The 23,912-nt window shown below is 43.2% G+C and overlaps 1 protein-coding gene across 1 annotated transcript; it reads left to right on the top strand.

Moving 5' to 3' along the window:
• The first annotated feature begins 15,883 nt into the window (after positions 1–15,883).
• Positions 15,884–21,218, top strand: zfp36l1a (zinc finger protein 36, C3H type-like 1a). Its single transcript, XM_080750182.1, has 2 exons — positions 15,884–16,055; positions 17,786–21,218. Exons 1-2 carry the CDS (start codon positions 16,005–16,007, stop codon positions 18,872–18,874), a joined length of 1,140 nt encoding a protein of 379 aa, XP_080606308.1. The 5' UTR covers positions 15,884–16,004; the 3' UTR covers positions 18,875–21,218.
• The last annotated feature ends 2,694 nt before the right edge of the window (positions 21,219–23,912 follow it).

Genomic DNA, 23,912 nt, shown 5'->3' with positions numbered 1-23,912 from the left:
TTCACCCGAGGGGAACGATAGAGCCAGGTCATGAGGAACTCCTGAGGGGCTCGTCCCATTCCCACCCCCCGTGGAAACACCAGCACAGGCCAAGGCCTGTGCATGCCTGAGCCCCAGGTTTTATTAAAGTAAGGTGAATGATTGAGGTCACCATATTAAACATATTAATAGCGCTTCTACCCCTGTGGGGATGGTGTTCATCTGGAACCCATTTCACCGTCCTTTTCATAATATCAGTTCGGGTATGATTTTATTGGACCACACGGCCTGCATTGGTGCGGTCAAATGTTGCGGATGAAATGTCAGACAGAGAAATGGACCGCATTTTCTGGCGCACTGGTGTATGCTCAAGTGTTAACATACAGGGAAGAAAACAAGTCAGTAGGGAAATAAGTCACGTAGCCAGATGATTTGAGATCTCCGCCTACCGATAAATCTGGTGACATCTAAATTCAAAGTAGTGGCTAAAACTGGGTGGAAACTATTCAATTGTAAAGAATAACTGAATTAGCAAACCAATGCAAAGACTTTAGGGTGGCCTTTCATTTTGGGACGGTGAATTGATTTGTTTTAAAAGCAGGGAGTGTGCGTTTTTTTTCTAGCGACAGCAATGAAAGATGTCACCAGACATATCGGTAAGTAGAAATCACTGATCGTCTGACACAAGACTAGTAAGGAAATAGCTCAACGCTGTTTTGAAAGCTCTGCACCAGCTCAAGACAAAATAGTCAAGACTGCTTACTGAAATGAAAAAAGAACTGATTCAAAATAGAGAGTTTGTTACAGCTAAACATTCAGAAAATTAAGAAAACATCTAGTAAACAAATCATTTTGTGATGTCAGGAGTTGAAGAAGTCCGCCCAGGTAAACTCTCTCAAGCTCCCATAAGGATACTTATATCATCAACAGGTAACAGTAGAGAACAAATACAGCTGATTTTACACTCATAGGTCAATATTATACCAATTACAGTCAATACAGTATATGTGTATGAACAGCTGTTTTCTTTTTCTTTTTTTCTTATTTTAAGTCATTTCCACGTATTTAAAAAAAGGAAATTATATAGATATGGATCAAATTAAACAGATACATATCTGAAGTTGTCTTTATCTGTTGTCCTACCTCTGAAATATATATATTTTTAATAAGTAAACTGAAATAGCTGATCTACAGAATTTCGTTGAAGATTTTCGACTTCAAGTAATAACGTGAGGGTGAAAGTGGTTATGGCTGTTATTCCCATAACCTCCATGTCTGAGTCTGAGGATTTACGCAGTACATTGTAGAGAGAAACCTGATTACTGAACTACATGTTGATTGGCTATTTTTGGTACGTGACACCATAGTACGAAAGAGTATAAATGAAGCATTCAAGAGTTTCTAAGAGGAAAAAGGGGAATTGTTTGGGTGCACTTTGGCATAGCCGTTGGCATAGTGGTAGTGGTGGTGGTGGTATGTAGGTGGGGTGGGGGGAGGCATGGGATTTTGGTAAATGTGCCCTTATTTACGAGTGGGGTGGGATTAGGGGGGACGGGACAATAAAGTTTCATTTCTGGGAAAGCCATTCTTATTTTACTAGACTTTGCAGGGCCTATAAGCACACAAGGCAAGAAAAAGACGAAAAAAAGAAGCAAACCAGAAACTATTTAACGAGCGCAAAAAAAGCGTTTCCATATTCGGCTGTCACACAACAGGGCAATAATGTGAGGACACAACTGAGTTGACAGAATCATGTGGCCTGTCATTTGGGCCTGATGGTAATGCTAATGGAGCTTACTGGAAGCACACACACTGGGTGTGTTGTGTATTCTTGACGAGCTGCATCGCCGCCTGGTATGGGAACTGTGCCGCCCTCAACCGTAAATCGCTACAGAGAGCGATGCGGAGGGCCCAGCAAGTTGCCGGAGGTGAGCTTTCCTCCGTTGAGGATACATAGGATAAACAGTGCATAGCCAAGGTTGAGAGGATCATCAGGGGCACTCACCACGGCAGCCACAATCTGTTCACACAATGTTTAGGCAGACTAGGCACGGGATTCCTATCTATCAAAACCCACCAGACTATGGCACAGGTTTCACCTGTCAACCATCAGGCTGTTGAGCGAGCACTGTGAATACATTCCATTGCTGCTGTACTAGCACTACATCCCCAACAATACCATGTTTGATATACGCCAATAAGTGATGTCTCTTATTGCACACGCTTTTCTTTTTGAGCAAGCATCTAAAATGCGAACAGTAGTTGATATTGTACTGTTTTCTTACCTTTTCTTTTGTTTCTTTCACTATTCTTGACTGTATTTTGTAACTTCCAAGGAGGAGTAGGGGTTTGTACAGAAAGCCGTTTCACTCTCTCTTTCTCACCTGTGGACTTGTGATGTGACAATAAACCTTAAGTTGAAGAAGTTGAAGTTCATATTGTATATTACGGACATGACAGAAACATTTACATCAAACAGTGAAGTTGTAATTCAATCCAGTTTCTGGCTCTGACACCTCCATATCACATACAACAATACAACATGCATGCTTACAGTACAGTACAGTATATATATACTGTATATACTGTATATATATATATATATATATATATATATATATATATATATATATATATACACACGCACGCACGCACGCACGCACGCACGCACGCACGCACACACACACGCACACGCACACGCACACACACACACACACACACACACACACACACACACACACACACACACACACACAGTCACACACACACACAATGTGGGTCAGATTTGGATTCATATAGGATGGGGTCCTGTGTTGTGTTGGGCCCTCCATTGCGGCTGGAACCCAGGAAGTGCTTTGGCCTATAGCCGTTAGGCCCTGGCAGCAACAAATTATGTCTTTGGCAAGGCAACGTCGACCAAATGGGCTGATTCTTCTTATGTAGCCCAAAGGACTCAACACAGCTGCACTTTCTTTCACTGCCAGGGAAGGAGAGGCTGAAAGAGAGAGAGAGAGAGAGAGAGAGAGAGAGAGAGAGAGAGAGAGAGAGAGAGAGAGAGAGAGAGAGGCAGAGTAGGGGGAACAGTGGAGGGGCAGTGGGTGGACTGGACCATGCTCAAAGACTCAAACATGTTGTTTAAGAGTGTTCGTTCTTTTATATTAAAAATAAGTGTCTCGGACATCAGATTGTTGACAGCGATTGGGCTGTTCCATGTTCTGCCAAAAAAATACAAAATCCCTGAAAGTAATTTTCATTCCGCAATCCAAAACACTGAGGAAATCATAATCGTAAGGTAGTACATTGATGACTTTTGGGCCCCATGGAGAACATAAAATGCTGTTTGAGCCTTTTGTCCTTAGGAATTTCTCTCAGTGTACTGAACTAAAAAGCGATTAGGAGTTGATGCTTTGCTACGGGGCTCCCTGATCGTTATCCACATACCTCCAGTATTGCTCATTTCCTCATCATTTGCCATTAAGAAGAGGATGGATGTATTTCATGAGCTCATGTGACTCGTTGGGAGTGACAGCAGGTCACCAGTGGTGGAAAGTAACTAAGTAGATTTACTTAAGTACTGTACTGTAGTACAATTTTGAGGTATTTGTACTTTTACAATAACAATAAATCAGTAAATCATAATGTGTTGCGAAGCAACGCATCGTTAGCTTGTAGATCTGCTATTTTCAAAAGATGTTTGTACATTTGAAAACTTGAAATGGGACATTCTTTTACTTTTGGTACTTTATTAAGTACATTTTGATGCCAATACTTTTGTACTTTTACTCAAGTACATTTTGAATTCCGGGCTTTTACTTATAACAGATTACTTCTACATCGCAGTAGCCTATTGATACTTTTATTCAGGTAAAAACAATTAAGGGCCTTCGAGTCCCAATCCCGACGGCCTTCGCTGCATGTCACTCCCCACCTCTCTCGCCCATTTCCTCTCAGCCTACGGTCTATCCCTATTTAAACATTTCAGTACCTTTTCCACCATTGCAGGTCACAGAGAAGTAAAGCGTAGACATTATGAGGACTTTTCATCTCAGGAAGGTTTTTGCTGAAGCTAAGCCTGGGACACCTGTAGCTCTCGAGACCATACTGCACTAAGCACTAGTCTGACAACGAGCACAACAGTATTGCATATGATAATGATAATAATGAATACCTACTCCTCCTGCGGGGGAAATTCAGATATCGCAGCCCAACCCAGCTGCTTTTTTTATCAGCTTTGACCCAGCTGAACTCAACCCAGTGATGCCCACAAGGAGCGCAAGGGGGAAGGGGAGCAGTAGCTAGAGTGGGGAATCGTACCTGCGACCTCTGGGGCCTCTGGAGTCCTAGGTGTGGACACTAACCACTCAGCCACCACTGCTCTAATATCCGAGGGGCATGCTTCCCAAAGGGCATCGTTCCCAACGGGCATCGGCCTAGTAAACCATAAACACTAATAACAATATTGCCAATGAAGAGTTTGTGCAACACAATGTAATGTGATCTGGCAAAAGAAATTGTGCACAAATCTAAATTTGCAAAAAAAAAAAAAAGATATACTGAAGGCAATACATGGGATGTTCCTTCTAATAGACTGAAGATAAACGTGTAAGATTAAACTCCACCTAGTAGTGTTGTGAATGAATAACCATTAAAGCACCATTTTAGCCAATAAATCATCAAATGCAAACAACGAAAACAAGGACAAATATTACGTCACCATTGGGTCGATCAAGGACAACTCACAAAAACAACTATATTCTGCTCTCATCTTGGAGACATAAACAACGCCACTCCAGCACACAGGAGACAGCTCATCATCATTGTTAATACAAACCACATTTGTACCAATTCACACGCCACCAAAATGCCAATTTGCAAACTCTCGTTTACGATGAGCACTGCAGGCACGTTCGCCAAACACAGAATGTGACAAAATCTGAATTGTGTGCTTGTCAACAGCATCTGGAGCGATGTCAGTACTACAGGGAATGCTCCATCAAATCCAATAAATATGTAGGGGATAAGTGTGAGAAAAGTGGGCAGGGTCGATCTAGTGGTTGCCCTTATGTATTGTCCAGAACTGGACACATGGACTGTGTAATTCTAGTCCATGAGTGACCACACAGGGCTGGTTGTGAGATCTGGGAGTGATGGGGGAATTGAGACAGATGGGGCAGGGCAGGACTTTTTCCGTGAGAGAATGCCTTCCCCTGTTCCTGCGGCAGCCCAAGGCTTCACAAAGCCCATTGATTTTTTTGTGTTGAGTGAGAGGCTGAGGAATATCTCATTTCAGTGTTCGCCGCATGGTCATGACACCTGGACCAGGGTCAGGTCTGTCCCCGGTCCCAGTGGACAAAATGCTTGGCCCAAAGATTTCTGGACACAGCATCTAGCAGATTCCAATCTTTGTTCCTTAACCCTCTGTCCCTACTGTATGTTCCAAGATGGGCGCGCACACTTGCTCGCTCACATGACGCCCGCACGCACGCCCGCCCGCACGCACGCACGCACGCACACGCAAACACACACTCACACACTGGAGTGATCATGTGTCTACTTTAAATGGTTTATATGGTTCATCCGATCATCCCATCGAGACATTTATACAGCTTGATAGTGTTGACCTGCCCCTTTTGTCTTGATAGTTTTGACCCCCCACCCGGCCAAACGCTCCCTTCCCATGAGCCTCCGGGGCAGACGGCAGCATTGCTCCTCAGGAAGCGCAGGGTCAGGAAGTCAAGGGAGGTGTAATGGACGTTTTTGATGTACTATAACTGTACTATAAGTAAGTTAAACAAACAGGAAGATGCAGGACTGCATTGTCAGGAATCAGACTTCATACTTTATTGTAGATCTCATCACAGCAGAGAGAGAGAGACTTGCGTCTCCCTTCAGAGCTTCCCCCATCAGCCTCCAAACACCCATGTCCCACACACATTTATACATAGACAGAAGATGTACAGAGAGGTAACAACAGATGGTCACTCCTTACATGGTCTCTATTCTATAGTTACACACACACACCCAGTCGGCATATTTGAAATAGGATTGTGTGAGTCGGCTGTTTGTAAGGGGTTTGTCAGGGAGGAACAGGGAATGATGTCAACCCTGCAGAGGGTTTAAATAGGCTCTATGCATATACATTTAATAAATTAATACCACAATGATTGTTATATGGATTTTTCCACCACATTCGGCCCCTTAGGGCATAAAAATAAAAATATTTATGCCCTATTAAAATAGAGAAAATTCATAGAATGGCAGCACATTTTACTTCAAAATAAATTAGATACATGTACAACTTGACAACAAAACTTGTATTGTTCAATACATGTGTGACGACAGTGACTGAACAGCATTTGCGCACATGCTGCCAGTCACATATTGCCTCAAACATGTATCAACAATTATACATACTGAATAGTTAAAAGATAAAGGCATCAATGATTACTTTCCCCACACTCCACTCCTAAGATATTTATTTTTAAACACTGGACCTTTTGGCATACCTTTGATAATGCTATGCTCTGTTGACAGTTCTGTCATTCTTTTTTTTCTTTTTTTATATATATATAGGCATTTCCTGATCTGCAGCTTGTAGGTCTGTCATTTTTGAATAAGATAAGATTATTATTTACACACATAGCTTTTAAATGCTATTGTGGTGGTGTAGTTCCATACTACAAACCTCATAACTTTCTTGTATTACCTACAGCTAGTTAAAATAGAATTAAATTGAATACAATAAAAACAGTATTCCTCAATGAAACAGTATCTTTCAATGAATTGAAATGTCATATTGCTCAAATGTACCCCTCAGGCAGACTATTGATCCTTCGAAAAATAGAACTCTCGACCTGTCACGGGTCTCTGTTTTAGACTCCCATACACTAAGCTAGAGTCTTGTTGACATAGTTTTTCAATCGTAAATTAACTGAATATCTGACATAAAAAATGTCCCTTAAATAAAAATGTTCCCTTATCCCCCCTAGTTTGTGAGTAACTTTCACAGAATAATGGATAGGATAATGGTCCTGCAGAAACCATGACCCATACCCATGATTTGGAAAGATGCGAACAAACTTTTGAAAACATATAATACTCAACAGTGGTGAGTATCAATACTATTTCTGTACTATTGCTTTTAACCCTCAAGTTCTAGCCTACGGATTACTATTTTACATAACATCACGTGGAATTCAACTGAATGGATTTTTCATCAGTATGGCATTATCATCACAACATGGAATTTTCACCACTCAGGAATTCGCTACATGGAAAAATATAATTTCTTGCCACATGGAATTTTTACCTCACGTGCAAGTGTGTTTTATTTTAATCCGAGACATACTTAACGTCTATTTAACAAGAGCAGAATAAATGGACATGAGACAATAAAAAATCTGCTTTAACTTCACTTATAATGTGTTACCTAATATTGGACATCAAACCTTGTAAAAAGGCCCTCATTAATTACCAATTTCACATTATTGATTGAGCACCTTGAAACTCTACATTTTGAATACTTACTTTGATACATACCATTACTAACTTATTTGTAAAACCCCAAATGTATTCCTGTTTCAGTATTATGATCTCAATCACACACACACACGCGACCCCTCTGCACCTGCCCCCCTTCCATCCCCCCTGCCAGCTATTCTGGGGAGAGAAGAAGTAGGGGATAATAGACAGATTAATCTTTTCATATTGGATATACTTAGTTTATGTGTGCGGAAACAGATTCCATTACAGATTTACTCAAATCTTGTCCTATTTTAGGCATTTGTTAACCTACCATTAAACAATATTTTTTTCTTACATTACTTAGTAGAATATCATTCTCAAATTTGGATTGGATTTTACTGTGACTTTTAAGAAAGTTATCTCAAATAAGTTCATAGTTCACTATTACACTATTTTTAGTATGACAATGAATAACATCCAAAGCAAATCAAACAATTAAGGATATAACTCAGCCCGCTCTGCATGTTGTGATTTGGTGCCTGTTAATATTACCACCTGGTCCACACTGTGGATGAGGACCTGGTGCAGGTTCATCCCTCCAGGGGCCATGGGGTCCATAGCCCTCGTTCCATGCCCCAGGGGGTGCCGGCCATGAAGGGAAGACTGCAGAGGGGGGTAGAGATTGTTCACCCCTCTGTGGATAGGTGGCTGGAACAACTGACCCCCAACTCCACGGAGCAGGCCCAGTCCCATATTGTCCATGGTCCTTGTCTGGGTGCTGCCGGTGCAGCCATGCCCTGTCCTTGGTAGGACACTCCGTCTCCATGTGGTCATCTGGGGCACAGTCACTGTTTCCTTCTCTTCTTTGTTTCCATTTACGGCTCCTGATGGTCCTATGTGAGTGTGGATTTTGTTGTTTCCTCTGTTGTTCTCTCTGCGGTGGCTGCTGGTAGTTCTCATAGAACATCAGTTGTGCTGTCTCCAATGTCTTCTTCCTCACGTCCACTTGTGAGAGCACATGCCTCTCAGCATGCTGTGCATGTCCCCACACCACAGTCAAGGGCAGGGTTTCCCAGCCAATACATGAAGTCATAACACGGTTATAGATGGACGGGACCAAGCCATTGATCACTGCAGTTTTTAACAAGTCATTGTAAGCCGGATTATCTTGGGCCACACCACAGTACTTCTGAAAACATTCCTCCATTCTATTCCTGTATGTGTCACAGGTTTCATCCAACAGCTGCTTTGTGTTGTGAATTCGAGGCCAATCAATGCGCACAGGGAATGCTGCTTTCACCCTGTCAAAAAGACCATCTCGGTTCTGCAACTGTCCAGTGATAATGTCATTTGTTGCTCCATTCACATCAAAGTTACCTCTGAGACGTACCCAACTCAATCCAAAGATTTTGCGAAAGATAGATTCCAGTTCTCTTGCAGATGGTGTATACATCGCAATCAAATCCAAGACAGCCACACACCAACGCACAACGTCGACTCTGGGGTCTGGAAGGTCGTTCACAATGTCATTCAATTCATCAGGTGTCCAGTTTCGCTGAACATGTACTGTTGGAGAGTACGCATCTATGTCCGCTTGCTGTGCTCCAGCCCCTGGAATGGGATGAGGGTTTGGATATGGAATTAATGGGAATAATTCTCTTTTACAGAGTGTCGTCGTGACATCTGCTCCCCCCTGTCTTTCATTGTTCATGACGGGCTCAGTCTTCTCTTCTCCCCTGACAACATCATGGCTCTCCTTTAGTTCTCCACCAATGTCATCATGGTCGTTGCTGTTGTCTGCGGGGTGTTCCTTGGGTGTAGCAACAGCCAACTGTGTGTCTTTGCAGCGGTTTGGCTCTTTCTGCCTCACATTGTTGGAGTCATCAGGACTAGTGTTGGCTTGTAGATCTGCTAATTTCCCCATCACTCTGTCAAGTTGTTTTCGCATAAGTGTCACTTCTTTACGAAGCTCAGCCTGTTCCATGGCCTTCTGTAGATCGTTCAGTTGTTGTTGAGCCTTCTTCTTCCTGCTCTGTTTCGCTCCCATTTTCTAAGATTCAAAATGGAGTGTTTGCTATAATCAGCACAGCATCCATCCCACTCCTGGTACCAAATGTAATGGACGTTTTTGATGTACTATAACTGTACTATAAGTAAGTTAAACAAACAGGAAGATGCAGGACTGCATTGTCAGGAATCAGACTTCATACTTTATTGTAGATCTCATCACAGCAGAGAGAGAGAGACTTGCGTCTCCCTTCAGAGCTTCCCCCATCAGCCTCCAAACACCCATGTCCCACACACATTTATACATAGACAGAAGATGTACAGAGAGGTAACAACAGATGGTCACTCCTTACATGGTCTCTATTCTATAGTTACACACACACACCCAGTCGGCATATTTGAAATAGGATTGTGTGAGTCGGCTGTTTGTAAGGGGTTTGTCAGGGAGGAACAGGGAATGATGTCAACCCTGCAGAGGGTTTAAATAGGCTCTATGCATATACATTTAATAAATTAATACCACAATGATTGTTATATGGATTTTTCCACCACAGAGGACCCTGGGCTTTCATTCTAAATACAGCCCTCTCCAAGAGATGAGCATCTCACCAGAGAATTGGACAGTAAATCTCCCTTTAAAAGCAGACTCTTCCTGCGTCGCCACTCGCTTGTTTGTTTGTTTCTATTTTGGTGACCCTCTCGTTTAACCGTAGCTTCGTTAGTCCCACTATTTCACTTGGACTGGACACTGACAGCACACCAGTGCCGGCACCAAAGAGATTGACGCGTCTTGTTTGTTTTGAACCACGGTCCGTGACTGCAATGCTGCACGATGTGTTGACGTTGTCCAAGACAAGTGAGCCAAGGCTACAGAGTTGACGCTGCATCCCACCCACTATGAGGTGAAGAAGAAGGAGGAGGAGGAGGAGGAGGCAAAGAAAATGTAAATAAAAAGTACAAGTCGAAGGAGAACGGACATCTTTCACTGTTTCATAGCAACAACATCAGTAAAAGCAGTCGGTGGTTCGCCACTAACAATGCTGTGGCCACTCTTTTATGGACAATTAATTCCCCCATCTTATTTTCCTCCACTCGCCACTCTCTCTCTCTCTTTCTCTCTCTCTCACACCTTGTCTCTGTCTCTTTGCCCTCCTCTCTCTGCCCATTTTACCGTCTCTCTCCCTTTCCCTGGGTCCACTCTCAACCACTGGCACAACACGAATCCGAGAATGACGACCACAGTCACTCCCAAGCACGGCCCATTGGAGTTTGGTGAACAACATGGCCATGATACATGAAAGGCGGGGTACAGATCATGGGGTCCTGTCTGTCAGTCCTTATGAAGACAAGAACTGGATCAGACAAAATGGGGATGTGGGGAGGGAAATGTATACAGAAATGAAAGCCACACTGTGTCATCACAAAGGCAGTCCAACAAATGACAACATATTGAACACATTAAGCTCGGTTCAAAGCGGAGACTTGGTTAACCTTGATTGCTGACTGTCTAAAACGTAGTGGACTGCGTCTGTTCTTGTTGATATCAGCGTTTCTAAAGATATGCCCCACTGGGTCTCACACCTCACACATGCTAGGTGGGGTGGTACTGGGTATTCTCACAAGTTGTAGATTGATTTGACTGGGATACTGTAGAGCCGCGGTCATGATTGTGACTCTGGTTACTGGTACATGCATGGGTGTTATAGAGATGAGTTTTGCCACAGTCATGGTCATATGAATGTGGAAAGTCGGTCAGCGGAAGCCAGTTGCACAATACATGGCCTCGTGTCATCTATTAGACTTTAAAGCCGGTTAAACTGACCTTAAAATCAAGACTAGGAAAGATATGTGTGGACCGTGTCTGTGTGTGTGTGTGTGTGTGTGTGTGTGTGTGTGTGTGTGTGTGTGTGTGTGTGTGTGTGTGTGTGTGTGTGTGCGTGTGCGCGCACGTGCGTTTGCGCGCGCACGTGTGTGTGTAAGCAGCAGCTCACAAACATTGCTATTACAGAATCAATAAGCCAATCTATAAAATGATGTTGTACTATGCAGCAGAACACACACAGAGCAATAATATCTTCAAAATGACAATTACAAAAATCGTCAGAGCAGCAATATTACACACTTGAAAAATCTAAAGTACCTGCAGAACACCTCTTGAGTGGCAAGCAAGAGAAAAAAGCATTCATAAGTCAGCCAGCCGAGGAGACACACATATAACTAGAACATAGAAGCAAGCAAATATGTCATGACAATGGAGTGGATAGACATTTGAATCATTCAAATGGTCTGAACGTATGACTACGGGAAGGCACTTGAAATAACATTATGTGCATATAATAATGAGCAGAGCAGTGCACTAAACGCTAAGAATATGGAAAGGGAAGATGCCTGCCCTCTGCAGAGTGACATGGGGTACTACAACGACCTGTTGCCATAAAGCACTCAGTCAAAGGGAATCCACAGACAAACTCTCTGCAGATAGCATCAGGTTTTTGCATTTCTGCCCAACATCTTTCATCTCCCGTTGACATGGCCAACATTAATTTCCCCTTTCATAGCGAGTTAAGCATTATCGGTGACCTCATGCCTCAGTCCAATCCTCCCTTCCTTAAGGGGTATCCTTTGAGAGGACAGTACAGGAGGAAGAAATCAAAACAGAGGCTGGGGGGGACTGATAGGGCATACAGTAAAGGAAAGCAGCCTTGAACTCCTGGAACACATATCTTGGACAGGGAAAGAGTATAACAAACCCGTGGGGGGGTTTAAGGAGTCTGCAGAGTACAGTCAGAGTGACACACTCCAGAGAGAGAACCAAGCTTGACTAACAACTGAGAGAGAGAGAGAGAGAGAGAGAGAGAGAGAGAGAGAGAGAGAGAGAGAGAGAGAGAGAGAGAGACTCCCAACCATGCTGGCTCATTAACTAAGATGCATTTGCTTTGCATTTTAGACATGACTAGTAGACTTTTAACTCATGAGGACGAACTCCTCATTAGGGATGGGACGATAAGCGATATTATCGTTTATCGTGATAAAAGAAAACACTCACGATAATCGTATTGTGGAGATTTAATTTATTGTGATATCGTCCTCCATCATGCACTGGGATCAATTCACCTTTTTTTGCAGAGCTGCATATCTGGTACCACTTAAACCCTCTATAATTGGTAAAGGGTACTTAAAATATACATACTTGATACAGTCTTTTTTTCACTCTCTATCAAATGTCTTTGCCAAAAAATAGCAGACCGTTGCGACGCGTTGTGAGCTTGTAGATCTGCTATTTATTGGCCAATGTTCCGCCCAGGATAATGGATTTTGATTATTGCGATAATATCGATATTTCTTTTGTCACAATAATCGTGATATGACATTATCATATCGTCCCATCCCTACTCCTCATCCCCGTCCTTTATTACAAGCAGTCAACAGTAAGCAAGTCTAGGGTCAAAGCAGCAGAATACAGACATGGGGTAAACGCAGGCTTTCGTGTGACCCAAAGAGGTCTGGTCTGTCGGCACTTTGTAGTGTTACTATCTGCATCTGAGGCTGGGGACATTATCGGCTGATTCTTTTGTTTTCGACAGGAAACAGGTGCCTCCTCCTCAGCCTGGAAAGACTGTTTAGTAGCACAATATCAAGTTGGCAGCGTGCAGAGAATATAAGGGTAAACAACACGTGTATGGCACTTCTTAAGAACTCAAGACTAGAGGTCACAGGGAGTTGGTCCCGTAAATTATGATCAACAGGTCTTATTCTGTCCTTATTCTTTTTGTGGATCGCCAATGCCCGTGTACATGCACTGTGAAATTTAATTGGGATGTTGTAAAAAAAAAAATTCTAACCTACGTCACCAAGAAGCCTCCCTGTGCATTTAAAGTACAATAAATCTGTAGCTATTCAGATTCTGATTAATGTGGGACATGGCATGGACACTTTAAGTCATTTCATGCCTGTTTTGTAATTGTCATATTACTGAGAAATACAGTGTCTCTCCGCCCATTTCCCTCCTGTAGGCCCCCCTTGGGGTGGAGAGACAATCGATCTGATCCACTTAATCAATCAGTGACAGGGCCTTTGAACCGCAGACGTTATTTCCAGCAGCTCTGTCATCCCATCCTGTCGTCTGTAAAAACACTCCAGGGGGAGATTATTCCACACAGCTCAGGCTCATAAAAACTCCTTTAATGTTAACACACATGCCCGCTCGTGCGTTCGTTCACACACACTCACACACGCGCACATGCACACACACTCACACGCACACGCACACACCAAAACATGCACACACTGAAACATGCCTGCCTTCTTTGCTGACTGTCTCTTGAGTCCAAAACAACTAACTTTTTCAAGTTACAGTATCTACTGTAAACTTTTGGATTTATCACTGTTGAAGATTATAAAGTTTATGTTATTCAAAAGATAATGTAACTCAAACGTTTCCATCAATACAGTGAGTATTTACCCCCCAAAAGAATCACAGGCACTTTCACTATCTATCTCGCTATAGCTAAGTAGATTTTCAAAACAGGATAGGACATGTAAATGATGGGCGGATGGCTGTCAAAGTGGCAGTCAGAGTTGACTTTACTTCACAGCCGCAGATGAAGTTCACCATCATTTGGCTGGTGGCTGTGTTTTAACTCCCCACCCTGGTGGTTTGTCTGGCTGTAATAAGCCAAGTTCGTGCAGCTGTAGCACTTTGTGCAGGCCTACTTTTGAATATCTCCACAATAACTCATGTCACTCCTGACTACCAGGCTCCCTTCGCGAGCGAGCGCAGTGCCGGCTCTGTTTTGTCTCCCTCTTCCTCGGCTGAATTCAGTAATTCGGCTTCAAAACAACCTCCCTCGCCTCTCTCTGCCTCAACAACTTCCAGAGTGAGACAAAGCTCTCCACCCCCTGCATGGCTCCTGGTACAGGCGAAGAAGAGGAAGGGGAAAGGGAATGTTTTGGCCCCCCTCTCTATCTCTCTCCACCTCCCTCCCGCATCTCCCCAGGGCAGCGCTGTGTAGTAATAAACGTCCCCCATAAATCTCCCCCTCACGCCATCCCCTCCTCCAACCCCTTTTAACAGCTTCTTTTCTTCTCCACAACCATGCTTTCTTTTTCTTCTTCTCCCTTCTATTGCAACCCAACCCTGACATTGACTCTGCACATGGCCGATGGCTGCTCTGTCATGGATTCAGAGGAGGGGAGGAGTGCAACAACAGACCACAATGGATTTGTATAGGTTTCACTTCTCTGCCCAGTTCTTTTATACATACAGGCCTCATTGTGACTGCCTGTGGTTGAAATCTGGTGAGATCACTGTGGTGTCATGTACCCTACCTGATGGAATGAGAATGTAGCGCACATGTGCATACATATTCAGCTGGTTTATATTCGAGGAGCAAGATTACCTGCTCTTGAGGGATAAGGCCAGGGTATAGTGTAAACAGCCATGGCTTAAAAAAATAATAATAAATAAATAAACCACGGTTGGAGAAGGAAAAAAAAAATTTTCAATGGGGAAATAACTGTGGTCGGGCAAGGGTTAACAAATGCTGGCTGCCTGAATCCACCGGAAAGTCCCACAAGTGACGTTACAGTCCAGCAATTAAGAGTAAATTAATTACAGAGTAGTGGATGGTAGCTGGAAGCCTGGGGATAGAGCATAGTAAAGCCTCACAGTAAACAACACCAGACTGTCTTAAAGAAGCAACCTCCAGAAAAAAACGTTGTTGGTAAATCAGTATTATGAAACAACCATAAACCTTTGGTAAAGGCAAAGTCTAGATCTGTGAGGTATTTAAAAGTAGGATATGCTTGTGTTTATTTGCACGTAGTACACCAACTACTGTATGCTTGGTTTAGTGGACATGTGGAAAGTATAACTTGGACATATTACCATTAGGCCTATATTCATTTTTATTTTAAACTTTATGAATTTAGAACTTTAAAATGCAATTCTGTGATTGTATTTGAGCAATAATACTTACTATTACTTAGTCTAGAACTGTTTTTGTAACAAGTTAAGACCTCCCTAGCAGTGGTTCTCAAACTTTTTCATGTCAAGGACCCCCAAATTGACACTTAATAGCCCGCGGACCCCCATTTGAAAAGATATGGCGGGGAGCCGGGGACCCCCATAAGAGAAGCTTTTTATGGCTAGCAGTGATTCCCAACCTAAACAAACACCGTCGTAAGACAAAGTATAAACCGGTATAAAGTGGAATGTGACGATAAAAAAGTGATCTCAGATTGAAATAAAAGGCTAGAACTGTTTTGCATGCATCCTGCGTGCAACACTGTAGTCATCTCGCTCAAACAAACTGGCAACCAATGCAAGTTTAGTGTCCCCGAAGGAGAGAAAAAAGTTTGTGAACGCCCAGTCTGAAGCTCCTCCTGCAGCGGATTATAAAGCAAAATGCTCTGAGCTGGTGCAGGGCAGAGGGGCTGTTCTGATCTGCAGGCTCAAAATCAGAACAAACACACGGACCTGCAGCGCAACTTTGTCTCCCAACTTTTTTTTTTTTTTTTTTCGTGGTCTGATAAGACTTTTCGTCGCTGCAAAGATGACCACAGCCGTGTTGTCGCCTTTCTTCGACTTCGAAATAATGAACAAGGTAGTTTGAAAACTTTTCTTCTCCTCCGCATCACTATTCTTTTAGGCTACTACTTCCAGGCAGCCGCACCACTGTTAGTTAGCCTGTGTGCTAGCAGGCAGCTGCTGTAGTGGAATGATGGTTGCATGCTTCGGGCCCCGGCTGTGTCTGTGCGTGCTGAGGCGCGCCGCGCGCCTATATATGCGCGCAACTTGGACTTGATTTAAATGCGCTTTCTCTCCGACTCTTATATTCAGTGATGGAAGAAGTGCTCACATCTACAAGATCTACAAGCTCGTACGGTACGAGCTTGTAGATCTGCTTGTAGATCTGCTTCAAAAATAGACTATATAGGGCTGAAGTGTTTATGTATGTGTTGTGGTCTTACTGCAAAGTAACTGGTAACTGAAGCTGTCAAATAATTTGTAGTGGAGTCTGAGATGTTGTGGAGTAGAAGTAAAAGTATTGAAACTTAGAAATGCTCCAGTAAAGTAAAGCTTGTAGATTTGCTTGTAGATCTGCTTCAAATATACATATAATAGGGCTGAAGTGATTGTGTATGTTTTGTGGTCTTACTGCAAAGTAACAAGTAACTAAAGCTGTCAAATCATTGTAGTGGAGTCTGAGATGTAGTGGAGTAGAAGTAAAAGTATTGAAACTTGGAAATACTCCAGTAAAGTAAATATCTTTCAAATTTGTACTTGAGTAAATCTACTTTAGTTACTTTACACCACTGCTCTTATTTGGTGATATTTGTTGTTGTGCTGTCTGTATATTGTTGACTAGTGTTGGGAAGTTGCTGGAATGGTGAAAATGCTCAATTTGACGTATGTGCCACTGCCACATCAAATAGGGATTTGTGGCTGTCATTACTAGTCATTTTGGCACATTGGTTGTGGTTTTGAGCCCTGACTTTGATAGTAATAACGGTATTGTTACGTGAATTCGTTTGTTTTTAAGTTAAAACACTGTTTTTGCTTTCGTTTTTACACTATTTTATTCGCTAAGACACAAAACAGAAAGCCTCGTGCCCACATTGAAGGCAACGCTCTAGTGGATTTCCACTTTAATCAGATTCTGTGCAATTCATGTTCCAAGAGGATTGCTTCAATCAATGATGGATGGTATTATTGAGTTTGGTAGTAAACAAGTATTATGCAAAACCTTTTTGATTAGCGTAACTCCAGACCACGAGACAGAGTTGTTCACTAGTTAAGTTACATTTGGTTTGTGGACATTTGATAAAAGAAGAACACATTCATTTCCTATCACGTCCCCTGTAATAGTTATTCAGTTGAATAGGATTGCAGCCCAGTGGTGTTATAAAGTCATTTAGAGGATTAGCTAACCCACTCTCCTGCTTGGAGGTGTATTGAAATCATGCTCAGTACTATATACAATTGTAATTCTGTAGGATGCCCTGCTAATGCACTTTCATTATGTTTGAATGATGCCAGCTTCTTTGTAACCACTACCAGCCGCGCTGCACTGACGCTTCCCTGCTCCATTTACCAAGCAGGCATACATTCCACACTAGGGCAACTTGCCAAACCAGCTGCTGTTCTATAGGCCTGTATCCGCTTGTGTATTTAGAGCCAAAAAGAACATGGTCATGCAAAAGGAACCTATGGATGTTTCTCTCTTCCTATCCCCAACCCGCCATGCCTTGATGAAACCCGATCCTCATTGCCTGCCATTTGAATAGATCACATTGCGTTCCCCAACTAATAATGTGTTTCTTCTCTCCGCAGAACAACAAACTGCTCAACTACAACAACAACAACCTGGGCGCCCCCCATCCCATGTCTGTCCCTTGCACTGGCACGAGTGTGCCCATCTCCAGCCCCACCGGAGCCCTGCTGGACAGGAAGGCGGTGGGGACTCCCTCGGTGGGAGGGGTGTACCAACGACGGCACTCAGTCAGCAGCACAAAGTTCAACCAGAACCAATTCCTGAACACCTTGAAGGCTGCGGACCACTCCGCCCTCATCTCAGGGGTTGGCAACGCCAGCAACAACAACAAGGAGAACCGGCTGCGAGATCGCTCCTTCTCTGAGACGGGTGAGCGGCTCTTACACAAGTGCCTGGGGCCTGCCAGTCCCACCACCCCCGGCAGTGGGAACGGCCAGGTGAACTCCAGCCGCTATAAGACTGAGCTGTGCAGGCCCTTCGAGGAGAACGGCACCTGCAAGTATGGCGACAAATGCCAGTTTGCTCATGGCATCCATGAACTGCGAAGCCTGAGCCGCCATCCCAAATACAAAACAGAGCTGTGTCGCACCTTCCACACCATCGGCTTCTGCCCCTACGGGCCCCGCTGCCACTTCATCCACAACGCAGAGGAGCGCCGTGGACCCCCACCGCCCTCCTCCCCTCTCTCCTCGTCCTCCTTGAACAAGATGGAGCGACCCCGGCTGCAGCACAGCTACAGCTTCGCCGGTTTCTCCAACTCGGGTGCCCTGAGGGACAGCCCCACCTCCGTAACCCCGCCGCCCATGTTTTTCCCTGACGAGGTCCCCGAGTGGCCCAGCAGCAACCCTTTCACCTACTCCAGCCAGGAGCTGGCAAGCCTGTTCGGGCCCAGCCTCAGCGCCGGCCCGGCAGGCACAGAGCCTGGCACCCCAGCGCCCCCTTCGCCGACGAGCACCCCATACTTCTTCAGGCCCATGCTGGAGTCGCCTCAGATGTTCGAGTCTCCGTCCAGCCCGCCCGATTCTTTGTCAGACCAGGAGGGCTACCAGAGCAGCTCCGGAGGCAGCCTGAGTGGCTCCGAGTCCCCCACCCTGGATACCACACGTCGCCTTCCTATCTTCAGCCGCCTCTCCATTTCCGACGACTAGACCGCACATGTCCACAGGCGCCTTTTAAAAGTCACGTGACACAAAGAGAACGCGGCACTTCCCTCTACCTCTGACCCCCCCACTCCTCTCTCCTTCCCTTATGCAAGACACCGTATTAGTTCCTAGATAATAGAGGATGTGTAGTCAATTAAGGGAACTCTTATCTAAATCACGTTTTCACCCCCCCGGTAATCATCGCGGCAAGTTTTAATATAAGCCCCCCCTCAACCATGTGTCATAGTGCCAAAAAGGAGAGGAAGTTGAACAATGAGAACGATGTGAGAGCATCATGTGACTGTTTTTGCCAGGTGCCACTTGTTAATTGTTTTGTTTTCCTTTTTACTTGTTCTTGAATGTGTAGCAACACAAGTGGCCATGGAATAGGGAGTGCGTTGCACTAACCCCATCTCTCCTCCACCCCCTGATGATACCACTCCCCCCCCCCCCCCCCTCCTCCGAGCTAGCTAGCTCACTAATGTATCTGTAGATCAACCGCAGCTGTTTTTTTTTGTTTTGTGTTTTTTTACAGACTGAGCTAAGACAAAAGTAGAAAAAAAAATAACAAAAACAAAAACCCTGAAACGATATGAATAGTTTTAATGGAAAAAAGTAACAAAAACAGTGTCTGGGGGAGGTTTCTGCATGTGTTCAAGGGTAAATGGACTACTGTTTGTTTTTGGGTCCTTCTCGTTGCCCCCTGGTAACAATTCTTTCTCCAGCCCCATCTTATGTAATGTGGACTGAGGGAGTCTGCAGGAAGGACTTTGAACTGGAAGATGGTTTTTGCCCCCACACCCCCTACCCCTCCTGAAATGTTCTCCTGTTGCTGGTCACTGGCTTTTTCATTTATTTGTTTTTCGTTTTTTTGTCGGAGGGAGGTGGAAGGAAGTCTTGATATCTAACTGGTTATTAAACCTTTTCTAAAGACTCTGCCTGGCTTCGCAGCCACGCCCCCCTCGTTAATGCCGATCCACAGACAGTGGGGAATTCCCAGCATTCTCATGGTGCCGTTGTACATCCTACAACTTGATAAGATCGGAATCTCCAAGCTATCCTTAACTTTACCTCCCCACCTCTATCTCTCGTTAGAACTTGCTCTCTGGAGCACTGTACTCATTACATCCCTTTTTTTGCTTCGATAATTATTTTTTATTAATGTTATTATTATTATTATTACGGTTATTATTATTATTGTTTGAAAAACTTTCCAGACAGAAGGTTTGCTTGTCACTGCTTATTTAACTTATCAAAAAACATATTTATTGGTGATCATATGCTTTTTTTTTTTTTTTTTTTTTTGTTTTTTTTTTTTGTTAATTTTTTTTTGTATTTATCTGGATAATGAACAATAGAATATATTTTCTTTTATGTTAAATTATGATCTTCCATATTAATCTAAAGATTGTGAAGACGTTTTTGTCAGTTTCCTTTTTTCACAGTTTAATATATTGTACTACGATGACTTTTTGTTTTGCAACTACACTTTGTCAAAATGAAACTTAATTTAAAGCAAAAAAAAATGCAAAAAAAGATGTTTTGCGTTTTGATTATTTATTGTAGATTTTTTTGTTTTTGTTTTGTTTCTCCCTTTTCATTGGACTGCAATTACTTTCACAAACTAGATCTGCTTGTATTCATTCCTAGGCTATCCTGTCCACAACCCTCACCAGCTAGACAGTAGCAGTACCTAACTGTTATGACCTTATAATAAAACCGCTTTTTGGTTTCACTTCGTTCAGATATCTCCCAACTCTGAAAAAGAAAGGACACTCTTTCTATCAGCACTATGAGTCTGTTATCACAAGTAAAGAGGTGCTACACGTGATGAGTATCACCACTGGTTCAGGACCTTCGGAGTTCAAAAAGTGGTCTAATTCTTTTAATTTAATAAAATGCCTCTCGCCAATAACATTCTTACATGGATACCCAGATTGTTATTACAAGCAATAGCTGTGACCAAATGGGTTGAGGAAAGGATATTGTTCTTTGATTGGTTGTTTGATGCACTTGTTTGCCCCCGCCGCCCCCCCCTCCATCCCTGAACCATTTGAAGTGCCTCTTCTGAATACATTCCAGGTAGCTAAGGGCTTCGTCTGCCTTTTTATATTATAATGGAGGACTTTTTTTTTAAAGTCACATGTTCCACGTTGCCTCGTACGTTTTGTTGAAAAGAGGTGAACTGATTTGACACAAAGAAAGTAAACTGTTGAATGTATTTTTTCCAGCCATGGTTTTGTTTTCTTCACTACAGTAATTTCTGTGAGTTTATATTAAAAACAAACTTTCTCTTTTTGTAAGTATTGATTGCAGTTAAAATCAATAAACCCCATATTTTGGAAAAGTCCATCAGTGTGAGTTATATAGTTTTGAAGTGTGTGCCTGTGTACTGTACACAGTAAGATCCTGGATACGTTGATGCATGATGAAACTCCCTGAATACACTTTCTCAACACATGACACATTTTCCATGCATCAAGTATTGGATCAACACCTTTTACATTCCAATACAACACGATTCTCTATCTAATTTATATATTGTGCCAGTTCTGTGTGCTAGAACCAGATGTGTGTAGAAAAGTCAAGTATGTGTGGCTTCTAATTAAACGGTGTAGTGATTTACTCAGACCCAATACTATTCACAACTTTAAGATGACAATTTCCAAATCATCCTATGAGTCCGACATGGAGTCATCCGACATGGAGTCAGACTACTGTACACCCAACCACGTAAGAAAGTTTGAAAAGGGTTTGATTGTGGCAGGGGATGATTCCACCAATCACACATATAACCCATTTAGACCTGATTTAAAACACCTTCAAAAACCTGACCTGTTTTCTAAAAATATTTATTCAAAAATTACAAAAAACGTGTGTTGCTATATACTGTACATAACAAGGTAGAGCATGTTAATGCAATATAACTATCACAACTATAGTGGTTGGAGTGGTCTCCTTCCTCCTGGAGGAATGTAGACCCTGGTGTCGAGTAGTAGAATACTCTCTGGTTGACAAGCGGTACCGCCTGAAGCCCATAAGTGCAATAGCTCCATCTAAGTGGGGATTGCCTTGCCTCTGAGCAGTAGAAATGTGGTCTCAATCAGGAGACCAGGGTCTGAATCTCAGAACAAAAAGGTTACGGATTGCAGCTTTGATTCTGAGAGCATACAGTACAGTAGGTAAATGGACCTGTAAGGGTGGAGACTGTCCTCGTGCTGTATGCATCAAGGCAGTTTCACTGTGTGATCTCTTAACTATGCACGAGGAATAAATGGTAGTAGTATGGTATTTAATAGTAAGGCAACTTTGGTAAAAGATTACGTAGCTTCAAACTTTCAGTGTGTTGCAAGTTAGCAAAGTGCCAACTTGAGCAGAGCAGAGGTGAGCTGATCCGGCTTGGCTGAGCAAACACAAAATTACCGATTTCGAGGGAGGGAAGCCAGGTGGGGGGGGCTATGCCAGGCAACTCCTACAGGCACTATCCCATGAAGGGACATCCAATGGCAATCTCCAGTGGAAAAAAATAGTAAAAAAAAAAAGAAGTTAAGGGATAAGGGTTATGGCATGGACAAAAATATAGCTGTAAGATGCCTGTCCCTTTTGGGGCAACACTGTAAAATACAAGTAAAGAAACTAATTACAACTTATCGTCGTTGTCGGGCGGAAACCTCGTATCTCCAAGTTTCAAATGTGTACGTTCTTTCGCAAAGCAAAGCCCTGCTTCATCGTACAAGGCCGTCGCACAAAAGTAGTGAAAACAGCCGATCTACAAGCACACAACGCCTCGCGGTGCGAGGCGTTGTGTGCTTGTAGATCGTCTGTTTTCACTAGTTTAAATCATTTTTAAAATGATAAACGCAAAACGAACGGTTTTGGACATACAAGGTTTCCACCCTACAACGACGATATATATATATCTTTTTTTTTAAATAAAATAGTGCACATGTACTGTAATGTATGTCAGAATCAGAATCTGCATGACCTAATACTAAATTTCACTCAGGCATATGTCTACTTAATATGACCGCATCGATGGTATCAACCTGAAGTGATGAATGTGCCATAATCATGTGCATGTGTGTAGAAACCCCCCAGCTGTGCAAGCAAAGAGCACTATGGGAGTATCAGTGAGGTGGTAGGTGATTGGTGAGCCATGGAGAGACCTGTAGGGGTATTGACCTACAGATGATCCAACTCTGATTGAACTAGTGTGATTACACTCTAAAAAAAAAAGGCTCACTGAGGTCACGACCAGATCAATGATCATACTTATACTTTTGCTGTCCAGCAGGCACAGGGTTAAAGTTGGCATAACGACTAAATTGGAGACAATAACAAGAATTTTATCAAAAACAAATAAATAACATGACCGTTTCTGCCGACTGACTTTGACCATTGCACTCTTTTCTTCCGACCCTTTGTAATATTGGTTAAATTATAATATCTGTAAATCAAAAATACCTAGAACCTAAAAGTAAAATAGAGTTCATCGATCAGTGCCTAGATACCTGTCAAACTACTTCTCTAGAGTGAGTGATGCCTGGCTGTCATCTTTATAACAATTTTTAACCTTCAATACGGACGAGAACCTGTCACAGTTATGATAAAGATGGGGCAAAGCGGTATTTGATTTCAGTAACAATACACTACACGGCACACATACACACAGAGACTGCACTCAGCGCACGCTGCTTCTGCTTCGACTCGATTTCCGAACACTTCCGTCTGTCCGTGTTTATATTCTCTCAGATTGCAAAGAGGAGCCAGAGCAGGAACTCCCTCCTGTCCATACAATTGTGCGTGCTGACCCCAGTCAGTTGACCCGTGGAGGCCTCCTTGTTGCTCTATTTCAGAGCACTGGCTCTGATGGATTGTCTTGTTCCTGAGTCTCCCCACCCCCCCTCCATCCTCTGAACGGGCTGGGAAACAAGGCCTCCCAGACTGCGTGCTATCGTGCTGAGGGCCTGCATTTACTTTAAGGCCCAAGCCCGGCTGAAAGGCCTAAGCATGCCTTTGAGTAACGCTCTGCATGCTGATAGGG

Source organism: Nannobrachium achirus (assembly GCF_963921795.1).
Source record: "Nannobrachium achirus genome assembly, chromosome: 20".
Taxonomy (NCBI): Eukaryota; Metazoa; Chordata; class Actinopteri; order Myctophiformes; family Myctophidae; genus Nannobrachium; species Nannobrachium achirus.
The sequence above is the reverse complement of the archived record's forward strand: the minus strand, read 5'-3'. Positions and strand labels throughout refer to the sequence as shown.

Excerpts from the sequence above, each read along its gene's own strand:
- zfp36l1a (XM_080750182.1), top strand. The coding sequence starts at position 16,005 with ATGACCACAGCCGTGTTGTCGCCTTTCTTCGACTTCGAAATAATGAAC. Across the intron at positions 16,056-17,785 it reads ACTTCGAAATAATGAACAAG|AACAACAAACTGCTCAACTA; the intron begins GTAGTTTGAAAA and ends TTCTCTCCGCAG.